The following is a 19,684-nucleotide window of genomic DNA, read 5'->3' on the forward strand; positions in this document are numbered from 1 at the left end:
ATTAACTGCATTAACAATAATATAAAATAAACTCAATAGCAAAAGTAATATAAACACAACTTTGCTTCTATATTTTTCATGTAGCTGTCATTTTAGCCATAAAATGATAATATTTAGAGGACTGGTATTGATTGAGGAAGTGATTGTATCACCTGGTAAACTTGTTGTGTTGATTTGTGGTGCTGACGTCATATTGACTGGTGGAGAGGTTGCATTGGGTGGTGGTGAAGTTGCATTTTGCGGTGCTGAAGTCATGTTGACTGGTGGTGAAGTTGCATTGAGTGGTGGTGAAGTTGCATTGAGTGGTGCTGACGTCATGTTGACTGGTGGAGAGGTTGCATTGGGTGGTGGTGAAGTTGCATTTTGCGGTGGTGAAGTCATGTTGACTGGTGGTGAAGTTGCATTGAGTGGTGCTGACGTCATGTTGACTGGTGGAGAGGTTGCATTGAGTGGTGGTGAAGTTGCATTGAGTGGTGGTGAAGTCATGTTGACTGGTGGTGAAGTTGCATTGAGTGGTGCTGACGTCATGTTGACTGGTGAAGAGGTTGCATTTGGTGCTGGTGAAGTTGCATTTTGCAGTGGTGAAGTCATGTTGACTGGTGGTGAAGTTGCATTGAGTGGTGGTGAAGTTGCATTGAGTGGTGCTGACGTCATGTTGACTGGTGGTGAAGTTGCATTGAGTGGTGCTGAGGTCATGTTGACTGGTGGTGAAGTTGCATTGAGTGGTGCTGAGGTCATGTTGACTGGTGGTGAAGTTGCATTGAGTGGTGCTGAGGTCATGTTGACTGGTGGTGAAGTTGCATTGAGTGGTGCTGAGGTCATGTTGACTGGTGGTGAAGTTGCATTGAGTGGTGCTGAGGTCATGTTGACTGGTGATGATGTTGCATTGAGTGGTGCTGACGTCATGTTGACTGGTGGTGTTGAAGGTGGAACTGTGGTTGGACTTTCAGTTGGTGGCAAAACGACTGAAAGTGACAATTAACAAAAAAATGAGCTGGTTTTGAAATATATTCTTGTCATCATACATTCAGTATGTGCTGGACAGATGACAGGATTCAACATATTGAGAAATGTTTTGTCATACCGGTTGTAGTGATAGAAGATTCATTGACACTGAGTGAAAAGTTTCCGCTGGAAGCAGCAGTCACCAAAGTTTCAGCAGCAGAACTGGCGTTTGGTAACGTTGTCACATTATTGAAAATCAGCTCAGCATCTACCACAATGGATCCTTGACTGCGACAGAAACATTTTTGAAAGTGATTTATAAATGTTGAAAACATATTTAGCTATTTTGCCCATTGTTGTTTAACTAAAGGTCCATGACAAGGATGACTGACAGACTTGGAATTAAAGGAAATATTTAAATGAGTTCATAATATTATAGACACTGTTTATAATACTTGTGGTAAAGCCATTTGATAAGAGACAAATAAAAAGAAAGCACAACATTCTTCTCCATTTCCATTAATAACTAAAGGAAAATCAGTATGCTAACAAACAAGTAAAAACAGCTTTTTTTAAAAACAATAAATAGTGAGCAACATTTTATACCTGAAGCCCTTGATGACAGTCCGGTTGAAGCTATCTCCATACTTTGTAGAATAGACTTCGTTCAGCTGTGAATGAATTAGATTTTAAAACACATATTTCATTATAAAAGTTTAAATAACACAGAGTCAGGAAAGCCGCTATATTGAGATATACGGTCATTTAATCATCAATGTATTATTTGGAATCTAATTTGGGAAATATAAAAAATAACCAATAATGTATGTATATATAGTTATTTACATATGTATGAACTCACTGCTGTTGTCACTTTGTCTTCCAATTCTTTGAACTTTGGTGAGGATTTGTTTGTAAGTTCTGCTGTAAAATTTTCTTTCAATTTAAATTCCAATTTGATTAGCGGTTCTGTTGTTACGACAGCTGGGGTTGTCATTGGAATGCCAGTAGTTGTGATGCTTGGAGGTGTTGATGTTCCGGTTACAGCTGCGGAGCTTGCATTACCTGGAAATTAGTTAAATATTCATTGGCAAAATAATCAATCAATCAGATAATAACAGGTATTAGAGCAAGATTAGCTGCATTAACATTAATGTAAAATGGAATCAATAGTAGAAGTAATATAAAGAAAACTTTGTTTCTATATTTTTCATGTAGCTGTCATTTTAGCTAGAAAATGATAATATTTAGTGGACTGGTATTGATTGAGGAAGAGATTGTTTTACCTGGCAAACTTGTTGTGTTGACTTGTGGTGCTGATGTCATGTTGACTGGTGGTGAGGTTGCGTTGAGTGATGGGGTTGTCGTAACTGAAAACAACAATGAAGAATTTAAGTTACACATTCAAGTTAATTTTTTCTGTCCATGTAGCTTTGCTTTACATCTAATGTGTACACATATTTATCATTATACCACAGGTTACTTTAGGGTGGAAAAATGTATATTATTGAAACAATAAAATTTGCAATTTAAATAATAAAGTGAGTGAAAGAGACCTTTGTTTTATTTAAGACAATGATGTTTTTATATCTCAATTACCCCCCCTCTCTCTAAAAGATACATTTATTTTTACAGTAAATAAGAGGTGTGTGGTGCTTACATTTTTTTGGCCCCGATCGAATACTCAAAATGAAAATAACAGACAGATCGAAAAGGCAAAATAACTTTATTCATGTATTTTATACTCAAACGCAACCCAAAGTACTGAATAATGAATACATTACAAAACAGAAGCACAGCAATGAAAAGCACATATTGAGAAAAAAAAAAGGTACACTCAGTACTGACAGTACTATATGGACAATTATCTTTTTATATTTTTAGTGTAACTGTCAAATTAGGTAGAAAAGGGTCATATGTGTTAGACGGGTAGTGAAGTTTTAATGATTTTATTAAATAAATTATATATTGATTGTGGGAGGGGTTGTATTACCTGGCAAACTTGTCATGTTGACTTGTGGTGAGGTAATGTTAGCTGGTGGTGAGGTTGCATTGAGTGGTGCTGACGTCATGTTGACTGGGGGTGAAGTTGCGTTTTGTGGTGGTGAAGTCATGTTGGCTGGTGGTGAGGTTATGTTTTGCGGTGGTGAAGTCATGTTGACTGGTGGTGAAGTTGCATTGAGTGGTGCTGAGGTCATATTGACTGGTGGTGAAGTTGCATTGAGTGGTGCTGAGGTCATGTTGACTGGTGGTGAAGTTGCATTGAGTGGTGCTGAGGTCATGTTGACTGGTGATGAAGTTGCATTGAGTGGTGCTGAGGTCATGTTGACTGGTGGTGAAGTTGCATTGAGTGGCGTTGAGGTCATGTTGACTGGTGATGAAGTTGCATTGAGTGGTGCTGAGGTCATGTTGACTGGTGATGATGTTGCATTGAGTGGTGCTGAGGTCATGTTGACTGGTGATGATGTTGCATTGAGTGGTGCTGACGTCATGTTGACTGGTGGTGTTGAAGGTGGAACTGTGGTTGGACTTTCAGTTGGTGGCAAAACGACTGAAAGTGACAATTACCAAAAACATGATTGTGCTGTTTTTGAAATATATTCTTGTCATCATACATTCAGTATGTGCTGGACAGATGACAGGATTCAACATATTGAGAAATGTTTTGTCATACCGGTTGTAGTGATAGAAGATTCATTGACACTGAGTGAAAAGTTTCCGCTGGAAGCAGCAGTCACCAAAGTTTCAGCAGCAGAACTGGCGTTTGGTAACGTTGTCACATTATTGAAAATCAGCTCAGCATCTACCACAATGGATCCTTGACTGTGACAGAAACATTTTTGAAAAGTGATTTATAAATGCTGAAAACATAACTATTTTGCCCATTGTTGTTTAACTAAAGGTCCATGACAAGGATGACTGACAGACTTGGAGTAAATATTCTGGACACTGTTTATAATACTTGTGGTAAAACCATTTGATAAGAGACAAATAAAAAGAAAGCACAACATTCTTCTCCATTTCCATTAATAACTAAAGGAAAATCTGTATATTAACAAACAATTAAAAACAGCTTATTTTTAAACAATAAATAGTGAGCAACGTTTTATACCTGAAGCTGTTGATGACAGTCCGATTGAAGCTATCTCCATACTTTGTAGAATAGACTTCGTTCAGCTGTGAATGAATGAATTTTTAAACACATATTCCATTATAAAAGTTTAAATTACATATTGAGTCAGGAAAGCTGCCGTATTGAGATATATTGTCATTTAAACTGTTAATGTATTATTTGAAATCTAATTTGGGAAATATAAAAAATAACCAATAATGTATGTATATATATTTATCTACATATGTATGAACTCACTGTTGTTGTCACTTTGTCTTCTAATTCTTTGAACTTTGGTGAGGATTTGTTTGTAAGTTCTGCTGAAAAAACTTCTTTCAATTTAAATTCCAATTTGATTAGCGGTTCTGTTGTTACGACAGCTGGGGTTGTCACTGGGGTGCCAGTAGTTGTGATGCTTGGAGGTGTTGATGTTCCGGTTACAGGTGGAGAGCTTGCATTACCTGGAAATTAATTGAATATTCATTGGTAAAATAAATGGTATTAGAGCAAGATTAGCTGCATTAACATTAATGTAAAATGGAATCATTAGTAGAAGTAATATAAAGAAAACTTTGTTTCTATATTTTTCATGTAGCTGTCATTTTAGCTAGAAAATAATAATATTGAGTGGACTGGTATTGATTGAGGAAGTGATTGTTTTACCAGGCAAACTTGTTGTGTTGACTTGTGGTGAGGTAGAATTGATTGGTGATGAGGTCGTGTTAACTGGTGGTAAAGTTAAATTAAGTGGTGCCGAGGTCATGTTGACTGGTGGAGACGTTGCATTTTGCGGTGGTAAAGTCATGTTGACTGGTGGAGAGGTTGCATTGAGCGGTGGTGAGGTTGTGTTGAGTGGTGCTGAAGTTGCATTGAGTGGTGCTGACGTCATGTTGACTGGTGGTGAAGTTGCATTGAGTGGCACTGAGGTCATGTTGACTGGCGATGAAGTTGCATTGAGTGGTGGTGAGGTCATGTTGACTGGTGATGAAGTTGCATTGAGTGGTGGTGAAGTTGTATTGAGTGGTGCTGACGTCATATTGATTGGTGGTGAAGTTGCATTGAGTGGTGGTGAAGTTGTATTGAGTGGCACTGAGGTCATGTTGACTGGCGATGAAGTTGCATTGAGTGGTGGTGAGGTCATGTTGACTGGCGATGAAGTTGCATTGAGTGGTGCTGATGTCATGTTGACTGGTGATGAAGTTGCATTGAGGAGTGCTGACGTCATGTTGACTGGTGGTGAAGTTGCATTGAGTGGTGCTGACGTCATGTTGATTGGGGGTGAAGTTGCATTGAGTGGTGCTGAGGTCATATTGACTGGTGGTGAAGTTGCATTGAGTGGTGCTGAGGTCATATTGACTGGTGGTGAAGTTGCATTGAGTGGTGCTGAGGTCATGTTGACTGGTGGTGAAGTTGCATTGAGTGGTGCTGAGGTCATGTTGACTGGTGATGAAGTTGCATTGAGTGGTGCTGACGTCATGTTGACTGGTGGTGTTGAAGGTGAAACTGTGGTTGGACTTTCAGTTGGTGGCAAAACGACTGAAAGTGACAATTACCAAAAAAATGATTGTTCTGGTTTTGAAATATATTCTGGTCATCATACATTCAGTATGTGCTGGACAGATGACAGGATTCAACATATTGAGAAATGTTTTGTCATACCGGTTGTAGTGATAGAAGATTCATTGACACTGAGTGAAAAGTTTCCACTGGAAGCAGCAGTCACCAAAGTTTCAGCAGCAGAACTGGCGTTTGGTAACGTTGTCAGATTATTGAAAATCAGCTCAGCATCTACCACAATGGATCCTTGACTGTGACAGAAACATTTTTGAAAAGTGATTTATAAATGCTGAAAACATATTTAGCTATTTTGCCCATTGTTGTTTAACTAAAGGTCCATGACAAGGATGACTGACAGACTTGGAATAAATATTCTGTACACTGATTATAATACTTGTGGTAAAACCATTTGATAAGAGACAAATAAAAAGAAAGCACAACACTCTTCTCCATTTCCATTAATAACTAAAGGAAAATCAGTATGTTAACAAACAAGTAAAAACAGCTTATTTTTAAACAATAAATAGTGAGCAACGTTTTATACCTGAAGCTGTTGATGACAGTCCGATTGAAGCTATCTCCATACTTTGTAGAATAGACTTTGTTCAGCTGTGAATGAATGAATTTTTAAACACATATTCCATTATAAAAGTTAAAATTACATATTGAGTCAGGACAGCTGCCATATTGAGATATATTGTCATTTAAACTGTTAATGTATTATTTGAAATCTAATTGGGGAAAAATATAAAATATAACAAATAATGTATGTATATATATTTATCTACATATGTATGAACTCACTGTTGTTGTCACTTTGTCTTCCAATTCTTTGAACTTTGGTGAGGATTTGTTTGTAAGTTCTGCTGAAAAAATTTCTTTCAATTTAAACTCCAATTTGATTAGCGGTTCTGTTGTTGTGACAGCTGGGGTTGTCGCTGGAATGCCAGTAGTTGTGATGTTTGGAGGTGCTGATGTTCCGGTTACAGCTGGGGAGCTTGCATTACCTGGAAATTAGTTAAATATTCATTGGTAAAATAAAAGGTATTAGAGTAAGATTAGCTGCATGAATATTAATATAACATGGAATCAATAGTAGAAGTAATATAAAGAAAACTTTGTTTCTATATTTTTCATGTAGCTGTCATTTTAGCTGGAAAATGATAATATTTAGTGGACTGGTATTGATTGAGGAAGGTATTGTATCACCTGGTAAACTTGTTGTGTTGCCTTGTGGTGAGGTAGAATTGATTGGTGATGAGGTTGTGTTAACTGGTGGTAAAGTTGAGTTAAGTGGTGCTGAGGTCATGTTGACTGGTGGTGAGGTTGCATTGAGTGGTGCTGACGTCATGTTGACTGGGGGCGAAGTCGCATTGAGTGGTGCTGACGTCATGTTGACTGAAGGTGAAGTCGCATTGAGTGGTGCTGACGTCATGTTGACTGGGGGTGAAGTTGCATTGAGTGGTGCTGAGGTCATGTTGACTGGTGATGAAGTTGCATTTATTGGTACTGATGTCATATTGACTGGGGGGGAAGTTGTGTTTTGCGATGGAGAGGTCATGTTGATTGGTGGTACAGTTGCGTTGAGTGACAGGGTGGTCTGAACTGCAAACAAAAATGAAGAATGCAACTTCAATAATAGAGTAAGTGAAAGAAACCTTTGTTTTATTTCATAAAATGTTGTTTTATTTCTCATTAACCCCCCTCTCTCTAACAAATTAATTTATTTGTCAGTAAATGTCAGGTGTGTGGTGGTTAAATTGTTCTGGCCCTGATGGAATTATAAAAATGAGAATAACACGGACTGATGTAAATTACATTGCCATGACTGGCAGGTTGAGGCAAATAAGAAAACTTTATTAATGTATTTCATACACAAACACAATCTAATTTTACATATTACATTACAAAACACACAGCAATGAAAAGCACATAATCCATTTTTTTATAGTTCACTCTGCTTGGAGGACTTTATAGACAACTTTCTCTATATATTTTTAGTGTACCTGACAATTATGTATTGTATTACCTGACAAACTTGTTGTGCTGAGTTGTGCTGAGGTATTAGTGGCTGGTGTTGTGGTTGCATTTAGCGGTGCTGCCGTTATGTTGAGTGGCGGTGAAGTTGCGTTTTGTGATGTTGATGTCATGTTAGCTGGGGGTGAGGTTGCATTCAGTGGCGCTGAGGTAACGTTGACTGGCGGTGAAGTTGCGTTTTGTGGTGGTGAGGTCATGTTGGCTGGTGATGAAGTTGCATTAAATGGTGCTGATGTCATGTTAGCTGGGGGTGAGGTTGCGTTCAGTGGCGCTGAGGTAACGTTGACTGGCGGTGAAGTTGCGTTTTGTGGTGGTGAGGTCATGTTGAATGGTGGTGAGGTTATATGAAGTGGTGGTGAGGTCATGTTGGTTGGAGGAGAAGTTGCATTCAGTGGTGCTGAGGTCATGTTGGCTGGTAGTGAGGTTGAGTGGAGTGGTGGTGAGGTCATGTTGACCGGCGACGAGGTTGCATTAAATGGTGTTGAGGTCATGTTAGCTGGGGGTGAGGTAACATTAAAGGGAGGTGAGGTCATATTGGCTGGTGGTGAAGTTGAGTTGAGTGGTGCTGAGGTCATGTTCACTGGGGGTGAAGTTGCATTTTGTGGTGGAGAAGTCATGTTGGCTGATGGTGATGATGTGTTGAGTGGTGGTGAGGTCATGTTGAATGGTGGTGAGGTTGCGTTGAGTGGTGATGAGGTCATGTTGACCGGCGGCGAGGTTGCATTAAATGGTGTTGAGGTCATGTTAGCTGGTGGTGAGGTTGCATTAAGTGGTGGTGAGATCATGTTGGTTGGGGGTGAAGTTGCATTCAGTGGTGCTGAGGTCATGTTGACTGGCGATGAAGTTGCGTTTTGTGGTGGTGAGGTCATGTTGGCTGGTGATGAAGTTGCATTAAATGGTGGTGATGTCATGTTAGCTGGGGGTGAGGTTGCATTCAGTGGCGCTGAGGTAACGTTGACTGGTGGTGAAGTTGCGTTTTGTGGTGGTGAGGTCATGTTGACTGGTGGTGAGGTTGCATTGAGTGGTGGTGAGGTTATGTTGACCGGCGGCGAGGTTGCATTAAATGGTGTTGAGGTCATGTTAGATGGGGGTGAGGTAATATTAAGGGGAGGTGAGGTCATATTGGCTGGTGGTGAAGTTGAGTTGAGTGGTGCTGAGGTCATGTTCACTGGGGATGAAGTTGCATTTTGTGGTGGAGAAGTCATGTTGACTGATGGTGATGATGTGTTGAGTGGTGGTGAGGTCATGTTGAATGGTGGTGAGGTTACATTAAGTGGTGGTGAGGTCATGTTGGTTGGGGGTGAAGTTGCATTCAGTGGTGGTGAGGTCATGTTGGCTGGTGATGAAGTTGAATTAAATGGTGGTGATGTCATGTTAGCTGGGGGTGAGGTTGCATTCAGTGGCGCTGAGGTAACGTTGACTGGCGGTGAAGTTGCGTTTTGTGGTGGTGAGGTCATGTTGGCTGGTGGTGAGGTTGCGTTGAGTGGTGGTGAGGTCATGTTGACCGGCGGCGAGGTTGCATTAAATGGTGTTGAGGTCATGTTAGCTGGGGCTGAGGTAACATTAAGGGGAGGTGAGGTCATATTGGCTGGTGGTGAAGTTGAGTTGAGTGGTGCTGAGGTCATGTTCACTGGGGGTGTAGTTGCATTTTGTGGTGGAGAAGTCATGTTGGCTGATGGTGATGATGTGTTGAGTGGTGGTGCGGTCATATTGAATAGTGGTGAGGTTGCATTCAGTGGTGCTGAGGTCATGTTGACTGGCGATGAAGTTGCGTTTTGTGGTGTTGATGTCATGTTAGTTGGGGGTGAGGTAAAATTAAGGGGAGGTGAGGTCATATTGGCTGGTGATGAAGTTGTATTAAATGGTGGTGATGTCATGTTAGCTGGGGGTGAGGTTGCATTCAGTGGCGCTGAGGTAACGTTGACTGGCGGTGAAGTTGCGTTTTGTGGTGGTGAGGTCATGTTGGCTGGTGGTGAGGTTGCGTTGAGTGGTGGTGAGGTCATGTTGACCGGCGGCGAGGTTGCATTAAATGGTGTTGAGGTCATGTTAGCTGGGGGTGAGGTAATATTAAGGGGAGGTGAGGTCATATTGGCTGGTGGTGAAGTTGAGTTGAGTGGTGCTGAGGTCATGTTCACTGGGGATGAAGTTGCATTTTGTGGTGGAGAAGTCATGTTGACTGATGGTGATGATGTGTTGAGTGGTGGTGAGGTCATGTTGAATGGTGGTGAGGTTACATTAAGTGGTGGTGAGGTCATGTTGGTTGGGGGTGAAGTTGCATTCAGTGGTGGTGAGGTCATGTTGGCTGGTGATGAAGTTGAATTAAATGGTGGTGATGTCATGTTAGCTGGGGGTGAGGTTGCATTCAGTGGCGCTGAGGTAACGTTGACTGGCGGTGAAGTTGCGTTTTGTGGTGGTGAGGTCATGTTGGCTGGTGGTGAGGTTGCGTTGAGTGGTGGTGAGGTCATGTTGACCGGCGGCGAGGTTGCATTAAATGGTGTTGAGGTCATGTTAGCTGGGGCTGAGGTAACATTAAGGGGAGGTGAGGTCATATTGGCTGGTGGTGAAGTTGAGTTGAGTGGTGCTGAGGTCATGTTCACTGGGGGTGTAGTTGCATTTTGTGGTGGAGAAGTCATGTTGGCTGATGGTGATGATGTGTTGAGTGGTGGTGCGGTCATATTGAATAGTGGTGAGGTTGCATTCAGTGGTGCTGAGGTCATGTTGACTGGCGATGAAGTTGCGTTTTGTGGTGTTGATGTCATGTTAGTTGGGGGTGAGGTAAAATTAAGGGGAGGTGAGGTCATATTGGCTGGTGATGAAGTTGTATTAAATGGTGGTGATGTCATGTTAGCTGGGGGTGAGGTTGCATTCAGTGGCGCTGAGGTAACGTTGACTGGCGGTGAAGTTGCGTTTTGTGGCACTGAGGTCATGTTGACTGGGGGTGTAGTTGCATTTTGTGGTGGAGAAGTCATGTTGGCTGATGGTGATGATGTGTTGAGTGGTGGTGCGGTCATGTTGAATAGTGGTGAGGTTGCATTTAGTGGTGGTGAGGTCATATTGGCTGGTGGTGAAGTTGCGTTTTGTGGTGGTGAAGTCATGTTGGCTGGTGATGAAGTTGCATTAAATGGTGGTGATGTCATGTTAGCTGGGGTTGAGGTAAAATTAAGGGGAGGTGAGGTCATGTTGGCTGGGGATGAAGTTGCATTTATTGGTACTGATGTCATATTGACTGGGGGTGAAGTTGTGTTTTGCGATGGTGAGGTCATGTTGATTGGTGGTACAGTTGCGTTGAGTGACAGGGTGGTCTGAACTGCAAACAAAAATGAAGAATGCAACTTCAATAATAGAGTGAGTGAAAGAAACCTTTGTTTTATTTCATAAAATGTTGTTTTATTTCTCATTAACCCCCCTCTCTCTAACAAATTAATTTATTTGTCAGTAAATGTCAGGTGTGTGGTGGTTAAATTGTTCTGGCCCTGATGGAATTATAAAAATGAGAATAACACAGACTGATTTAAATGACATTGCCATGACTGGCAGGTTGAGGCAAATAAGAAAACTTTATTAATGTATTTCATACACAAACACAATCTAATTTTACATATTACATTACAAAACACACAGCAATGAAAAGCACATAATCCATTTTTTTATAGTTCACTCTGCTTGGAGGACTTTATAGACAACTTTCTATATATATTTTTAGTGTACCTGACAATTATGTATTGTATTACCTGGCAAACTTGTTGTGCTGAGTTGTGCTGAGGTAGAATTGATTGTTGGTGAGGATGTGTTGAGTGCTAGTGAGGTATTAGTGGCTGGTGTTGTGGTTGCATTTAGCGGTGCTGCCGTTATGTTGAGTGGCGGTGAAGTTGCGTTTTGTGATGTTGATGTCATGTTAGCTGGGGGTGAGGTAACATTAAAGGGAGGTGAGGTCATATTGGCTGGTGGTGAAGTTGAGTTGAGTGGTGCTGAGGTCATGTTCACTGAGGGTGAAGTTGCATTTTGTGGTGGAGAAGTCATGTTGGCTGATGGTGATGATGTGTTGAGTGGTGGTGAGGTCATGTTGAAAGGCGGTGAGGTTGCGTTGAGTGCTGGTGAGGTCATGTTGACCGGCGGCGAGGTTGCATTATACGGTGTTGAGGTCATGTTAGCTGGTGGTGAGGTTGCATTAAGTGGTGGTGAGGTCATGTTGGTTGGGGGTGAAGTTGCATTCAGTGGTGGTGAGGTCATGTTGGTTGGCGGTGAAGTTGCATTCAGTGGTGCTGAGGTCATGTTGACTGGCGATGAAGTTGCGTTTTGTGGTGGTGAGGTCATGTTGGCTGGTGATGAAGTTGCAATAAATGGTGGTGATGTCATGTTAGCTGGGGGTGAGGTTGCATTCAGTGGCGCTGAGGTAACGTTGACTGGCGGTGAAGTTGCGTTTTGTGGTGGTGAGGTTATGTTGACCGGCGGCGAGGTTGCATTAAATGGTGTTGAGGTCATGTTAGATGGGGGTGAGGTAACATTAAGGGGAGGTGAGGTCATATTGGCTGGTGGTGAAGTTGAGTTGAGTGGTGCTGAGGTCATGTTCACTGGGGATGAAGTTGCATTTTGTGGTGGAGAAGTCATGTTGACTGATGGTGATGATGTGTTGAGTGGTGGTGAGGTCATGTTGAATGGTGGTGAGGTTACATTAAGTGGTGGTGAGGTCATGTTGGTTGGGGGTGAAGTTGCATTCAGTGGTGCTGAGGTCATGTTGACTGGCGATGAAGTTGCGTTTTGTGGTGGTGAGGTCATGTTGGCTGGTGATGAAGTTGAATTAGATGGTGGTGATGTCATGTTAGCTGGGGGTGAGGTTGCATTCAGTGGCGCTGAGGTAACGTTGACTGGCGGTAAAGTTGTGTTTTGTGGTGGTGAGGTCATGTTGAATGGTGGTGAGGTTACATGAAGTGGTGGTGAGGTCATGTTGGTTGGGGGTGAAGTTGCATTCAGTGGTGCTGAGGTCATGTTGACTGGCGATGAAGTTGCGTTTTGTGGTGTTGTTGTCATGTTAGCTGGGGGTGAGGTAAAATTAAGGGGAGGTGAGGTCATATTGGCTGGTGGTGAAGTTGCGTTTTGTGGTGGTGAGGTCATGTTGGCTGGTGGTGAGGTTGCATTGAATGATGGTGAGGTCATGTTGACCGGCGGCGAGGTTGCATTAAATGGTGTTGAGGTCATGTTAGCTGGCGGTGAGGTAACATTAAGGGGAGGTGAGGTCATATTGGCTGGTGGTGAAGTTGAGTTGAGTGGCACTGAGGTCATGTTGACTGGGGGTGTAGTTGCATTTTGTGGTGGAGAAGTCATGTTGGCTGATGGTGATGATGTGTTGAGTGGTGGTGCGGTCATGTTGAATAGTGGTGAGGTTGCATTTAGTGGTGGTGAGGTCATGTTGGTTGGGGGTGAAGTTGCATTCAGTGGTGCTGAGGTCATGTTGACTGGCGATGAAGTTGCGTTTTGTGGTGGTGAGGTCATGTTGGCTGGTGATGAAGTTGCATTAAATGGTGGTGATGTCATGTTAGCTTGGGTTGAGGTAAACTTAAGGGGAGGTGAGGTCATGTTGGCTGCGGATGAAGTTGCATTCAGTGGTGCTGAGGTCATGTTGACTGGCGATGAAGTTGCGTTTTGTGGTGTTGTTGTCATGTTAGCTGGGGGTGAGGTAAAATTAAGGGGAGGTGAGGTCATATTGGCTGGTGGTGAAGTTGCGTTTTGTGGTGGTGAGGTCATGTTGGCTGGTGGTGAGGTTGCATTGAATGATGGTGAGGTCATGTTGACCGGCGGCGAGGTTGCATTAAATGGTGTTGAGGTCATGTTAGCTGGCGGTGAGGTAACATTAAGGGGAGGTGAGGTCATATTGGCTGGTGGTGAAGTTGAGTTGAGTGGCACTGAGGTCATGTTGACTGGGGGTGTAGTTGCATTTTGTGGTGGAGAAGTCATGTTGGCTGATGGTGATGATGTGTTGAGTGGTGGTGCGGTCATGTTGAATAGTGGTGAGGTTGCATTTAGTGGTGGTGAGGTCATGTTGGTTGGGGGTGAAGTTGCATTCAGTGGTGCTGAGGTCATGTTGACTGGCGATGAAGTTGCGTTTTGTGGTGTTGATGTCATGTTAGCTGGGGGTGAGGTAAAATTAAGGGGAGGTGAGGTCATAGTGGCTGGTGGTGAAGTTGCATTTTGTGGTGGTGAGGTCATGTTGGCTGGTGATGAAGTTGCATTAAATGGTGGTGATGTCATGTTAGCTGGTGGTGAGGTTGCATTCAGTGGAGCTGAGGTAACGTTGCCTGGCGGTGAAGTTGCGTTTTGTGGTGGTGAGGTCATGTTGGCTGGTGGTGAGGTTGCGTTCAGTGGTGGTGAGGTCATGTTGACCGGGAGCGAGGTTGCATTAAATGGTGTTGAGGTCATGTTAGCTGGGGGTGCGGTAACATTAAGGGGAGGTGAGGTCATATTGGCTGGTGGTGAAGTTGCGTTTTGTGGTGGTGAGGTCATGTTGACTGGGGATGAAGTTACATTCAGTGGCACTGAGGTCATGTTGACTGGGGGTGTAGTTGCATTTTGTGGTGGAGAAGTCATGTTGGCTGATGGTGATGATGTGTTGAGTGGTGGTGCGGTCATGTTGAATAGTGGTGAGGTTGCATTTAGTGGTGGTGAGGTCATGTTGGTTGGGGGTGAAGTTGCATTAAATGGTGTTGAGGTCATGTTAGCTGGCGGTGAGGTAACATTAAGGGGAGGTGAGGTCATATTGGCTGGTGGTGAAGTTGAGTTGAGTGGCACTGAGGTCATGTTGACTGGGGGTGTAGTTGCATTTTGTGGTGGAGAAGTCATGTTGGCTGATGGTGATGATGTGTTGAGTGGTGGTGAGGTCATGTTGAATAGTGGTGAGGTTGCATTTAGTGGTGGTGAGGTCATGTTGGTTGGGGGTGAAGTTGCATTCAGTGGTGCTGAGGTCATGTTGACTGGCGATGAAGTTGCGTTTTGTGGTGTTGATGTCATGTTAGCTGGGGGTGAGGTAAGATTAAGGGGAGGTGAGGTCATAGTGGCTGGTGGTGAAGTTGCATTTTGTGGTGGTGAGGTCATGTTGGCTGGTGATGAAGTTGCATTAAATGGTGGTGATGTCATGTTAGCTGGGGGTGAGGATGCATTCAGTGGTGCTGAGGTAATGTTGACTGGCGGTGAAGTTGCGTTTTGTGGTGGTGAGGTCATGTTGGCTGGTGATGAAGTTGCATTAAATGGTGGTGATGTCATGTTAGCTTGGGTTGAGGTAAACTTAAGGGAAGGTGAGGTCATGTTGGCTGGGGATGAAGTTGCATTAAATGGTGGTGATGTCATGTTAGCTGGTGGTAAGGTTGCATTAAATGGTGGTGATGTCATGTTAGCTGGTGGTAAGGTTGCATTCAGTGGAGCTGAGGTAACTTTGCCTGGCGGTGAAGTTGCGTTTTGTGGTGGTGAGGTCATGTTGGCTGGTGGTGAGGTTGCGTTCAGTGGTGGTAAGGTCATGTTGACCGGCAGTGAGGTTGCATTAAATGGTGTTGAGGTCATGTTAGCTGGGGGTGCGGTAACATTAAAGGGAGGTGAGGTCATATTGGCTGGTGGTGAAGTTGCGTTTTGTGGTGGTGAGGTCATGTTGACTGGGGATGAAGTTACATTCAGTGGCACTGAGGTCATGTTGACTGGGGGTGTAGTTGCATTTTGTGGTGGAGAAGTCATGTTGGCTGATGGTGATGATGTGTTGAGTGGTGGTGCGGTCATGTTGAATAGTGGTGAGGTTGCATTTAGTGGTGGTGAGGTCATGTTGGTTGGGGGTGAAGTTGCATTCAGTGGTGTTGAGGTCATGTTGACTGGCGATGAAGTTGCGTTTTGTGGTGTTGATGTCATGTTAGCTGGGGGTGAGGTAAAATTAAGGGGAGGTGAGGTCATAGTGGCTGGTGGTGAAGTTGCGTTTTGTGGTGGTGAGGTCATGTTGGCTGGTGATGAAGTTGCATTAAATGGTGGTGATGTCATGTTAGCTGGGGGTGAGGATGCATTCAGTGGTGCTGAGGTAATGTTGACTGGCGGTGAAGTTGCGTTTTGTGGTGGTGAGGTTGCGTTGAGTGGTGGTGAGGTCATGTTGACCTGCGGCGAGGTTGCATTAAATGGTGTTGAGGTCATGTTAGCTGGGGGTGAGGTAAAATTAAGGGGAGGTGAGGTCATATTGGCTGGTGGTGAAGTTGCGTTTTGTGGTGGTGAGGTCATGTTGGCTCGTGATGAAGTTGCATTAAATGGTGGTGATGTCATGTTAGCTGGGGGTGAGGTTGCATTCAGTGGCGCTGAGGTAACGTTGACTGGCGGTGAAGTTGCCTTTTGTAGTGGTGAGGTCATGTTGGCTGGTGGTGAGGTTGCGTTGAGTGGTGGTGAGGTCATGTTGACCGGCGGCGAGGTTGCATTAAATGGTGTTGAGGTCAAGTTAGCTGGGAGTGAGGTAACATTAAGGGGAGGTGAGGTCATATTGGCTTGTGGTGAAGTCGCGTTTTGTGGTGGTGAGGTCATGTTGGCTGGTGATGAAGTTGCATTAAATGGTGGTGATGTCATGTTAGCTTGGGTTGAGGTAAAATTAAGGGGAGGTGAGGTCATGTTGGCTGGGGATGAAGTTGCATTAAATGGTGGTGATGTCATGTTAGCTGGTGGTGAGGTTGCATTCAGTGGGGCTGAGGTAACGTTGACTGGCGGTGAAGTTGCGTTTTGTGGTGGTGAGGTCATGTTGGCTGGTGGTGAAGTTGCGTTTTGTGGTGGTGAGGTCATGTTGACTGGGGATGAAGTTACATTCAGTGGCACTGAGGTCATGTTGACTGGTGGTGAAGTTGTGTTTTGTGGTGGTGAGGCCATGTTGGCTGGTGGTGAAGTTGAGTTTTGTGGTGGTAAGGTCATGTTTACTGGGGGTGAAGTTGCATTCAGTGGCACTGAGGTCATGTTGACTGGCGGTGAAGTTGCATTTTGTGGCTCTGAGGTCATGCTGATTGGCACTGAAGTTGAGTTGAATGGTACTGAGGTCATGTTAAGTGGAGGTGAAGTTGCATTTTGTGGTGGTGAAATCATGTTGGCTGATGGTGAGGATGCGTTGAGTGGTGGTGAGGTCATGTTGAATGGTGGTGAGGTTGAATTAAATGGTGTTGAGGTCATGTTGGCTGGGGGTGAGGTTGAATTAAATGGTGTTGAGGTCATGTTAGCTGGGGGTGAGTTAACATTAAAAGGAGGTGAAGTCATGTTAACTGATGGTAAAGTTGCAATCAGTGATGCTGATGTCATGTTGGCTGGTGATGAAGTTGTATTCAGTTGTACTGAAGTGATGTTGACTGGTGGTGAGGTTGCATTGAGTGATTGTGACGTCATGTTAACTTTTGGTGAGGTTGTGTTGAATGATGGGTTTGTGTGAACTGCAAATAAAAATGTAAATGAGAATTTTAGTTATACAGTCAAGTTAAATTGGTCTGTCAATGTACCTTTGTTTTACATTCATTGTTTATGCATTTGTATTATGACACCATAGGTTACTTTAAGGTTGAGCAATAGAATATTTTATTTTATTGGTAATTAAAGAGTGAGTAAAAGAAACCATTGTTTTCTTTTATAAAATGTTTTTTTTTCTCATTAACCATTTCCTATGTTTTATATTTAGTGTTTCTCATTCACTTGTCTAAAAGGTGTTTAACAAAACCGGCAAAACATTCTTCTATCTCAGTTTTTAACAGATGAATTCATTGTACAGTGAAGATGAGGTATATGGTGCTTACATTTTTCTGGGCCCCAACTTAATACTAACAATGAAAATAACCCAGACTTTCTGGAAATAGCATTTCCATGATTGAAAGGTTGGGGCAAAACAATTTTATTCAAGTATTTCATGTAAGTACTTTAAACACCAGAAGCAGGTTGCATTTAGTGGCACTGATGTCATGTGGACTGGTGTTGAAGTTGCGTTTCGTGGTGCGGCCATGTTGGCTGTTGTGAGTTTGCATTATTTGGTGTTGAGTTTGCGTCTAGTGGTGCTGACGTCATGTTGACTGATGGTGAGGTCATGTTAGCTGGGGATGAGGTCATGTTGGTTGGTGGTGAGGTCATGTTGAATGGTGGTGAGGTCATGTTGAATGGTGCTAATGTTGTGAGGTTGCATTAAGAGAGGTGAGGTTGCGATAAGTGTTGGTGAAGTCATTTTGACTTGTGGTGAGGTTAAGTTGAATAGTGGTGAGGTCAAATTGGCATTGAGTGGCGCTGAAGTCATGTTGACTGGTGGTGTGGTTCGGCTGAGTGGTGTTGAGGTCAGCAAAACCGGTTGTGAGGTTGCGTTGAGTGTTGATGAGTTCATGTTCATTGTTGATGAAGTTGCATTGAGTGGGGGCAAAGTAATGTTGAGTGGTGGTGAGGTTGCAGTTAATGTTGGTGAGGTTATTTTAACCCATTTAGGCCTAAAACGCCTTGCAAAAATGCCTGGAAAACCTATTTTGCAGGTTTTGAAAAAAAAACCCTAAAACCTGAAGTTTTTCTGGAAATTCAACAGAAGATTTTTACAGTCTCTGTAGCAGATAGAAATGAAATTCAAAAAGTATTTGAGAGCTTATACCCGTGGCTTTCATGAGAATTTGGGTTTATTTGTCCGAACCTTCAATAAAGTTTTTTTTTTAAATCAACAAACTCAGCAAATGTTACATTTGACTGAATAAAAATCCTATGCATAATACTAATACATGCCCATTAGCAAGATACAAACATGATATGACCATTGGGAGAAATAGACATAGTTCTCATTAGCCTACTGTAATAATAAAAAAATAATAATAATCATAGTAAATAATAATAATAATACATTTTATCTATATTGTACTTTTCAGTCTACTCAACGACATATAAAGTAATATAAGACATAAACAGTTATGATTTCTTATATCATTATCAAAATCAATTAGTATTATTATTGTTATTATCTCCAGATGGCCACAAATCTGTCTGTTCTTCGGTCTTCTTCTAAAAACATGTTCCTCATCCATAAATCCCGGTCGATTGTTTCCGAGGGTTCAAAGTCTGGATTAGCAATAAAATCGCCGGTGCTGTTTTCATCAAGATCGCTTCCGTCACTTACTTCTGAGCTACCATCCGCTATAGTCGTCGTCCGCCATGATTTCAAAGTTCTGGAAAAGTCCAATGTTGCATTGCGACACTCCCGCACGTATTCTGATGCATTTCATTGGCCAAGAGACCGAAAATATGTGTAAAAACTACAAATACTAAAAAAACTACGTATCCGCTTTCCCGGCCTTAATGGTAGAGTAACGCAACATCGCTCCTGGTTTTAATGGTAGAAATGCGGTAATGCTTTCCCCGGCTTAAATGGGTTAACTGGTGGTGAAGTCAAGTTGACTGGCAGTGATTTTAAATTGAGTGGTGGTGAGGCCATGTTGACATGTGTCGAGGTTGCATTGAGTGATGGTGGTGTAATGTTGACTGGTGATGTGGTATGAATGAGTGGTGTTGAGATCTTCATACCTGGTTGTGAGGTTGCATGAGTGCTGATGAGGTAATGCTCATTGTTGATGAAGTTTCATTGAGTGGGGGTAAAGTGATGTTGACTGGTGGTTAAGAGGGGTTATGGTCATGTTGACTGCTGATGATGTTGTGTTGAGTGGTGATGAAGATGCGTTGAGCTGTTCTGAAGTCATGTTGACTTTTGGTGAAGTTACATTGAGTGGGGTCATGGTTGTGTTGGTTGGTGTTGAGGTTGTATTGAGTGGTGTTGAGATAATATTCATTGTTGATTAAGTTGCATTGAATAAGGTTGCGTTGAGTGGTGGTGAGGTTGCAGTAAGTGCTGTTGAGGTCATTTTGACTTGGTGAGCTAGTGGTGAGGTTCTGGTAGTGAGATTCTGTTGAGTGGCGCTGAGGTCATGTTGACTGGTGGTGTGGTTCGGCTGAGTGGTGTTGAGGTCACCATAACTGGTTGTGGTCCACTTGTCTGAAATGTGTTTCCTAACAAAAACATTTTTCTCCTATATTCAT

At 42.9% G+C, this 19,684-nt stretch overlaps 1 protein-coding gene across 1 annotated transcript; it reads right to left on the bottom strand.

Annotated features, from left to right (window-relative positions):
- Positions 1–148: 148 nt before the first annotated feature.
- LOC131970663 (mucin-2-like) lies at positions 149–19,347 on the bottom strand. Its single transcript, XM_059332123.1, has 9 exons — positions 19,259–19,347; positions 17,922–18,099; positions 16,355–16,649; positions 11,383–16,107; positions 7,644–10,958; positions 4,721–5,593; positions 3,013–3,496; positions 2,232–2,315; positions 149–932 (listed from the first exon to the last, which is right to left on the bottom strand). The coding sequence occupies exons 1-9, from the start codon at positions 19,345–19,347 to the stop codon at positions 149–151; spliced, it is 10,827 nt and encodes a 3,608-aa protein (XP_059188106.1).
- Positions 19,348–19,684: the final 337 nt, after the last annotated feature.

This window comes from Centropristis striata, chromosome 1, assembly GCF_030273125.1.
Source record: "Centropristis striata isolate RG_2023a ecotype Rhode Island chromosome 1, C.striata_1.0, whole genome shotgun sequence".
NCBI lineage: Eukaryota > Metazoa > Chordata > Actinopteri > Perciformes > Serranidae > Centropristis > Centropristis striata.